The sequence below is a fragment of the Xiphophorus maculatus genome, chromosome 13 (genome assembly GCF_002775205.1).
Source record: "Xiphophorus maculatus strain JP 163 A chromosome 13, X_maculatus-5.0-male, whole genome shotgun sequence".
NCBI lineage: Eukaryota > Metazoa > Chordata > Actinopteri > Cyprinodontiformes > Poeciliidae > Xiphophorus > Xiphophorus maculatus.
In genome coordinates, this window is record NC_036455.1 from 15,189,064 (window position 1) to 15,197,825 (window position 8,762).

Below are 8,762 nucleotides of genomic sequence, written 5' to 3' on the forward strand. Positions count from 1 at the left end.
ATTAAAATACAGAAACTAGTTCATGACTAGAAGTCACGAGTGATTTTCTCTGACCAACTTAATCTTCCTTTGGTCTGACAGATGGCGACCGCCCAGCAGGAGCAGATTGAGCAGCAGAAGGTCATCCTTCAGCAGTCGTTCCTCAGCGAGAAGGAGCTGCTGCTGAAGAGAGAGCGAGCCGTTGAAGACGAGAAGAAGAAGCTGGAGAAGCAGTATGAGGATGAGGTGAAGAAGGCCAAGGCGTTCAAAGAAGAACAGGAGCGCCAGCGCGCTCTCATGGAGGAGGAGAGGAAGAAGCTGCAGGCCGTGATGGACGAGGCTGTGAAGAAGCAGAAAGAGGCTGAAGAAGAGATGAAAGCCAAGCAGAAGGAGGTGGAGGAGCTTGAGAAGAAGAGGATGGAACAGGAGAAACTCCTGGAGGATGAGAACAAAAAGCTCAGAGAGAAACTCCAGAGCCTGGAAGGAACTTCTAAAACGGGAACGACCAGAACTAAGGAAATGGAAGTTCAGACGGACGACGTTCCCGAGGAGCAGCTGGTCTCCATGACGATGGTGGGAACAACCAGAAAGGTTCTGAATGGTGCTGTCGAAGTGGACAGGGTGAAGAAAGATGGAGGATCTCCCTATGCATTTGATGGAATCAGGGAGAAGGTTCCTGCAGAGAGACTCTTTGACCTCGGTGTCCTGACCAAGAAGGACCTGGACAAACTAAGAAAAGGCAAAGTCACCGTGCAGGAGCTGGAAAAGACAGACAAAGTTCGATGGTGTCTGAAGGGCCAGAACTGCGTCGGAGGCATCCTGACTCCATCTAAGGAGAAGAAGAGCGTCTACAACGCCATGACAGAAAACCAGATCACTCCGGAGTCTGCTGCCATGCTTCTGGAATCTCAAGCAGCTTCAGGCTTCATTGTTGATCCGGTGAGAAATAAACTTCTGTCTGTAGACGAAGCTGTTAAGGAAGAGTTAGTTGGGCCTGAGCTCCACGACCGGATGCTTTCTGCTGAGCGCGCAGCCACTGGCTTTAGAGATCCGTACACTGGAGCCAGAATCTCTCTGTTTGAGGCCATGAAGAAGGGCCTCATTGGTAAAGAGCAAGCCACCAAATTCCTGGATGTGCAGCTCGCCACCGGTGGGATAGTGGATCCCATCAACAGTCACAGAGTCCCGCTTCAGGCAGCTTACAAGCAAGGCCACTTTGATGCAGACATGAACAAGAAACTGACGAATCCCAGTGAAGAGTCCAAGTTATTCACTGACCCCAGCAGTCAGGAGCCACTCACCTACAAACAGCTGCTGGAGAAATGCACCAAAGACCCAGACACCGGCCTGCTGATGTTACCGGTGACGGAAAGAGCCGGTCAGAGAGAGAGAACCTACACGGATATGGAGACTAAAGAGGTGTTCAGCAGATCCAATGTTGATGTTCCGTTTGGAAAGTTTAAAGGAAAGACCGTCACCATCTGGGAGGTGATAAACTCAGAGTATTTCACAGAGGAGCAAAGAAGAGAACTGATTCGCCAGTACAAGACAGGCAAGATCACCGTAGAGAAGGTCATCAAGATCGTCATCACTGTTGTGGAAGACAAGGAGAAGGATAGTGGAAATGTCTTCAACGGTCTGAGGGCTCCAGTGAGCGCCACTGAGTTGCTAGAGTCTAAGATTATAAACAAAGACTTGTTCAACAAGCTGAGCAATGGGAAGATCTCAGTTAAAGAAGTTTCTGAGATGGATGCCGTGAAGAAGGCTCTGCAAGGAACGCCCAGCATCGCAGGTCTCCTGAATGAACCAACCAAAGAGAAAATGCCATTCTATCAAGCCTTGAAAAAGGAATTACTCTCCCCAGAGACGGCTGGGAATCTCCTCGAAGCTCAAGCGGCAACAGGATTCATGATAGATCCTGTGAAAAATGAGCGTATGCCTGTTGATGAAGCCGTTAAATCAGGTCTTGTCGGTCCAGAGCTGCACGAACGCCTCCTGTCAGCAGAGCGAGCCGTCAGCGGCTACAGAGATCCCTACACAGGGAAAAAGGTGTCCGTTTTTGAAGCCATGAGCAAAGGCCTCGTAAAGAAAGACCAAGGCATCCGTCTGCTGGAAGCTCAGCTCTCAACGGGAGGAGTTATCGATCCCATTAAAAGCTGTCGCATCCCTAATGAGGTCGCCTGCAAGCGAGGATACTTTGATGAAGAAATCGACAAGACTCTGAATCAAAACACAGACGAGACAAAAGTTTTTTATGATCCCAACTCACAGCAGGATGCCACCTACGCACAACTCATGTATAAATGTGTCACAGACAAAGAAACTGGATTGCCATTACTTCCTCTGTCAAAGAAGGCCCCAAAGCCTAAGGAGGACAAACAAATAACAGAGGCCAAAACGAAAGAGACCCTAAGCCAGAAGACAATGGAGCTGGAATATGGACCCTTCAAAGGAAGAAAAGTCACAATTTGGGAAATCATAAACTCTAAGTACATCAATGAGGAACAGAGACTGGAGCTGATCCGTCAGTACAGAATGGGATTGGTAACAATTGAGAAGCTCATAAAGATTGTGATAACAACCATTGATGAAAAAGAGGACAAAACAAAGGAAGAAGCTTGTTTTGAAGGCCTAAGAGAACCAGTCACCGCCAGCTCTCTGTTTGATTCCAACATCATTGACAAGGCCACATTTGACCAACTCCAGCAGGGGAAGAAGGCTCCCAAAGAGGTTGGTCAAACTGACAAAGTCAGAAAGTACCTGCATGGCACTGACCGCATCGATGGCGTCGCCATGGAAGGCTCAGATGAGAAGCTAAGCATTTATGAAGCTATGAGACGGCGTATTTTACAGCATAGCACTGGTCTGGCTCTTCTTGAGGCCCAAGCTGGTACCGGATTTATAACCGATCCAGTAAAAAAACAGAAATATTCTGTGGATGATGCTGTGAAGGCTGGAGTTGTTGGTCCTGAGCTTCATGAGAAACTTCTATCAGCTGAAAAAGCAGTGACAGGATACAAAGACCCATATACTGGCAGCAAGATCTCCCTGTTCCAGGCCATGAAGAAGGAACTGGTGTTAAGGGAGCATGCTATTCCTATTCTAGAAGCTCAGATCACAACTGGTGGAATAATCGATCCAGTCAGCAGCCATCGGGTTCCCAATGACACAGCCGTCCAGCGTGGCTTCTTCAGTAAAGAAATGTTGAAATCATTCAGCGAACAAACAGGCGACATCAAAGGCTTCACCAACCCCAACACCAATGAACAGGTGACTTACAGCCAGCTGCTGGAGAAATGCAGAAGAGACCCCAACACCGGTCTGTGCTACCTGCCTCTGTCGAAAGTTGAAGCTCCTGCAGTGGCTGAGAAGTCCTATGAGTACACAGAGGAGCAAGCTCAACAAGACCTAGCCAACACTCAGATTGAGATCCCTCATCAGAGCTTTGCAGGAAAGAGCTTGACCATCTGGGAGGCGATGAACTCAAACATGCTTCCTGAAGAGGAGAGGCGGCGGCTCCTGGAGCAGTACCGCTTGGGCCAAATCACAAAGGAAAGGATGCTCATCATCATCATCGAAATCATTGAGCAAAGAGAAACTGTGAAGCTAGAGCAGAGCATGTCATGTGACGTGATCAGGAGAAGGGTTACTATTGAGGACCTGTACAGTGCTCGGATTATTGACCTGCAGACGTACAACCTCCTGAAACAGGAGAAGATGAGCGTCCAGGAGGTGATGGAGATGCCGTCAGTGAAGCAGTACCTCTTTGGAACAGGTTGCATTGCGGGAATCATGTCAGACAGTCCTCCTAAAATCAGCATTTACCAGGCTATGAAGAACGGCCAGATTAAGCCTGAAGTCGCTGTGAAACTTCTCGAGGCGCAGGCAGCAACAGGATTCATGATCGACCCTGTAAAAGACGAGCTCCTAACCGTTGATGAAGCTGTACGTAAGGGCCTTGTTGGGCCTGAGATCCATGATAAACTGCTCTCGGCTGAGCGTGCAGTAACAGGATACAAGGATCCGTACAGCGGAAAAGTCATTTCTCTCTTCCAGGCCATGAAGAAAGACCTGATTTCCGAAGAATATGCCTTGAGGCTTTTGGAAGCCCAGAATGCCACTGGAGGACTGATGGATCCGGAGTACTACTTCCACCTTCCCCTGGATGTGGCCATGCAGCGTGGCTACATTAACAAAGAAACCCTTGACAGGATAACTGAACCTACAGCAGACGTCCGAGGTTACAGTGACCCAACAACGGATGAGAAACAGAGTTACGCTCAGCTGCTGAAGAGATGCAGAGTTGATAAAGAAAGTGGACTCCGGCTGCTTTCCCTGGCAGACAGACGACTTCTCTTCAAGGGTCTCAGAAAAACCATCCCTGCAGATGAGCTCCTCCGTTCACAGATTATTGACCAGAAGACCTACAGCGAGCTCATTGAAGGCACCATCACAGTGGAGGAGGTCAGCAGAGATCTGAAGAAGTACCTTGAGGGCACCAGCTGCATAGCAGGCGTTTATGTCGAATCTACCAAAGACCGTCTTTCTATTTACCAAGCAATGAAGAAGAACATGATCAGGCCGGGAACCGCCTTTGAGCTGCTTGAAGCTCAAGCTGCTACAGGATATGTGATTGACCCCATCAAAAACCTGAAACTGAATGTCACAGAGGCTGTTAAAATGGCCGTGGTTGGCCCAGAGTTTAAAGACAAACTCCTCTCAGCTGAACGAGCCGTCACAGGCTACAGAGACCCTTACTCTGGCCAGGTAGTCTCTCTGTTCCAGGCTATGAAAAAGAATCTGATTCTGAAAGACCATGGCATTCGGCTGCTGGAGGCCCAGATCGCTACCGGGGGGATCATTGATCCCCAGGAGAGCCACCGTTTGCCCGTTGAAACAGCATATGAACGTGGACTCTTTGATGAGGAAATGAACATGATTCTCACTGATCCCTCTGATGACACAAAGGGCTTCTTTGATCCAAACACAGAGGAAAACCTCACCTACCTGCAGCTGATGGAGAGATGCATGACAGACCCAGAGACCGGCCTTCGTCTCCTGCTGCTGAAAGAGAAGAAACGCGAGAGGAAGACGTCGTCCAAGTCTTCGGTTCGCAAGCGAAGGGTTGTCATTGTCGATCCAGAATCAGGCAAAGAAATGTCTGTTTATGAAGCATACCAAAAAGGACTGATTGATCACCAGACCTATATAGAGCTTTCAGAGCAGGAGTGTGAGTGGGAGGAGATAACGATAACCTCCTCGGATGGAGTCGTAAAGTCCATGATCATCGACAGAAGGTCTGGACGGCAATATGACATTGACGATGCCATCACAAGAGGCCTGATAGATAAGTCTGCTCTGGATCAGTACCGAGCCGGAACCCTGTCCATCACAGAATTCGCAGACATGCTGTCTGGAAACATGAGTGGCAGTAGATCACGCTCATCCTCCTTTGGCTCCTCCTCCTCCTACACCGCCAGCCCGGTGCCTTCCATAAAAACACCCGCAACCACATGGAACGACCCAACTGAGGAGACCGGGCCTGTGGCTGGGATACTGGACACAGACACGCTGGAGAAGGTTTCCATCACAGAGGCCATTCACCGAAATCTTGTGGACAACATAACAGGTCAAAGGCTGCTGGAAGCGCAGGCCTGCACTGGAGGGATCATTGACCCGAACACAGGAGAGAAGTTCTCTGTGGCTGATGCAATGAATAAAGGGCTGGTGGATAAGATCATGGTGGACCGCATCAGTTTAGCCCAGAAGGCGCACAATGGGTTTGAAGATCCCCGAACTAAGAGCAAAATGTCTGCTGCTCAAGCTCTGAAGAAAGGATGGCTTTACTACGAAGCCGGCCAGCGGTTCCTTGAGGTCCAGTATCTCACCGGCGGGCTGATTGAACCAGATGCTTCTGGTAGAGTCTCTATTGATGAGGCTGTGAAGAAGGGCACCTTAGACGCCCGCACTGCCCAGAAGTTACGAGATGTCAGTGCCTATTCCAAGTACCTCACCTGCCCCAAAACCAAGCTCAAGATCTCCTACAAGGACGCCATGGAGAGAAGCATGATCGAGGAAGGAACCGGTCTGCGGCTGCTCGAAGCTTCGTCTCAGTCCACCAAAGGCCTTTACAGTCCATATAGCATCAGCGGCTCTGGCTCTGCGACCGGATCCCGCTCTGGTTCCAGAACCGGCTCCAGATCCGGCTCCAGGAGAGGAAGCTTTGATGCCACAGGGTCGAGTTTCACAACAACCTTCTCGTCGTCATCCTTTGGTTCGCCGAGCTACAGCCGGCGTTACTGAGCAGGAGGCGGAGCAACGCTCACCAGATGCCTGCATCCCTGTGGGATAAAGACCTCCTTTATTCTGCTCTGCATGGGGGTGTTACAAAACGTTCCTTTTTCCACCAATATATTCATTCACTTTATTGTATATTTTACACTGTATGGCACCTCATCAGATCCATTATCATGCACTGTAAGCAGTACAGCCGACCACCTACAGCCTACCTGACTAACAATTATAAAATAAGGATCTAGTCTTCCAGAAACACTCATTTATTTCCTAGAAAAATTGTTAGCAGAACCAGATTGGATGTACAAACTAGGGTTTCTGAACATGTGTATATTTCTGAAAGGACAAAAAGCTTCTCTGCAGAGCAGAAGATGGAGTCTATCGATAGTCTGCCTCAAGAACGCCAAGCTTCAAGATCTTCTCTCTCATGGGCCACACTGCCATATTTACACTATAAACTCAACTTCATAACCATAAACCCTGCAGTCGGAGCAACATGTGCACACTGTGAGATGGACACATAGCAAGAGAGACCTGGTTTGACCAACACCAATAAATCCCTGCTGTTCTGGATGGCAGAAAGGTAAATCTAGAGAGAAGCATTTCTGATCTGACGCCAGATTGTTGGAATCTGATGTTTTGTTCTGTTCCAGGAACTTCCTTCAGCCTTCAGCTGGTCTCTCTGCTCAGACGTCGCCGCTGGACTCCAGTGGACGCTGCTCCTCAGGACTGAAACTCCCCGCTCTGCTGCTCGGTCTGGTTGCTTAGCTAACTTTCACTGGGAGAAGCTGCAGACCTCAAACTGGTGCCTGACTGAAAGGTGAGCAGGTTTCCAGTCTGGCTGCAGAAGAAACACCGAAATGTATTAACCAAGATTAAGATCATAACATTGACTTTATTTCCCAGGCGATGTATGGCGACTGTAGCGATGATTAGTAAAAATGTTTCTTTGAGAAAGATCTTCAAGCTTCGCAGCTCAGCCAGTTTTTATATTTGACACTGATGGTAGATCTTTTTTGTAAAGCAGCACATTTGATCTATAGCTCCTTTTATTTTCATACTCTATATTTCTGCTTCGCATGATTTACTAACGTATTAAAGACATAACAGCTATATCCTTTAAAAGCTTATTTTTTTGCTGTGTTTGAGGTTTGAAGGATGTATTTTAGAGAGGAGTCATCCAGCCTTGTTTGGTGTATTTATAACTAAATGGGACGAGAACATTTATTGTTACACCTTAAGCCTGTAAATAAACACACAAATGAAAAGAACTAAATCTGTTTCTTTATTTTTGTTTTGTTTGCTGTATGAATAAAGACTGAAAAATCACTGCTGAAGTTGAGTTTTTCTAATAAATGTCGGTCAAATGAAACCATTCAACAAGACGTCCACGTCTCACAAACTGCTGTTGAAATAATATATTTTTATGTTTTCCACTTTAAACATCAATCAACAATATTCAAATAAATTCTGGGGGATTTAACCCTTAAAGGCTGTTATTAAGAATAGTTACATTTTTACAAAGTAGTCAATGATTATTATTATTATTATTATATTTGTATTGTCCAAAATGTAGGAGCCTACTTTCTAGAATCAACACTAAGAATATTATAAATTGCCACATTTTTCATTTTAAACAGATAATCATTATAATGTCATTTATTTATTTTCTATTAAGTCATACAGATTAAAGGCAAACTTTATATTCTTTGGATAAAACAATAGTCTGCTTCCCAGATATGTAAAAATATTAAATATTTATACTTTTGCAGTTTTTTTCTTTTAACCTGAAATATTTTGATCAAATAATATTTTTCATATTTTGGAGATGTTAATGGTTTAAAGTCTCATATACTTAAATATTTCTGCTGTTTTATAGAAGTTATATATAAAAAAAGAAATACACTAAAAAATATTATGTTATATTAAAATATTCTGTAAGATATGTTAATGTTCGGTTGTCTTTGTTCTTTATGTCTCTGAGTTTGTTGAAAAAGAAGCTGTTTATATAAAAGACTCACCCTGTCATCGGTCGCTATGGAGAAACAAACAGATGAACGGATGAACCATTTAAAGCTGCCATGTTTTCTGAGCCGCTGCCAGACAGTCCAACAAAATGATTTCATCTGAAACCTTTTATTTACACCAGAGTCAGTCTGAGGTTTTACCAAACCAAACTAAATCTACCTATCAAAGTAAAACTTTGATCAGATTTTTGCACTTAAATGATTTTATTTTGGGAGATTAGAAGTGATGATGTTCAATATTTTTTGGATTATACTTTAGTTCAGCCACAACAGAAGATGATACCTGCAACCGTCTTAATCTGAGGCTTTGGTTTGATCTTTTCTGTAAAATCAGCTGTGGCGTTCTCACTTTGTTTTATTTCTAAATGCATAGAAATAAAATATGTTACTGCACAGAATAAAAATCCTTAAAGATGAATGTTTATTGTGACTAAATCTGATTATGTTCTGTTTTGATGACCA

At 45.5% G+C, this 8,762-nt stretch overlaps 1 protein-coding gene across 3 annotated transcripts in view; it reads left to right on the forward strand.

Annotated features, from left to right (window-relative positions):
* The window catches only part of LOC102237135 (plectin), a 49,470-nt gene extending 41,868 nt beyond the window's left edge, over nt 1-7,602 (forward strand). For all 3 annotated transcript variants that reach the window (XM_023345194.1, XM_023345195.1, XM_023345196.1), the window contains 2 exons: nt 82-6,856; nt 6,927-7,602. In XM_023345194.1, coding sequence (XP_023200962.1) covers nt 82-6,282 — 6,201 coding nt within the window. In that variant the 3' untranslated portion in view covers nt 6,283-6,856; nt 6,927-7,602. The remainder of the gene's footprint in view (nt 1-81; nt 6,857-6,926) is intronic.
* Nucleotides 7,603-8,762: the final 1,160 nt, after the last annotated feature.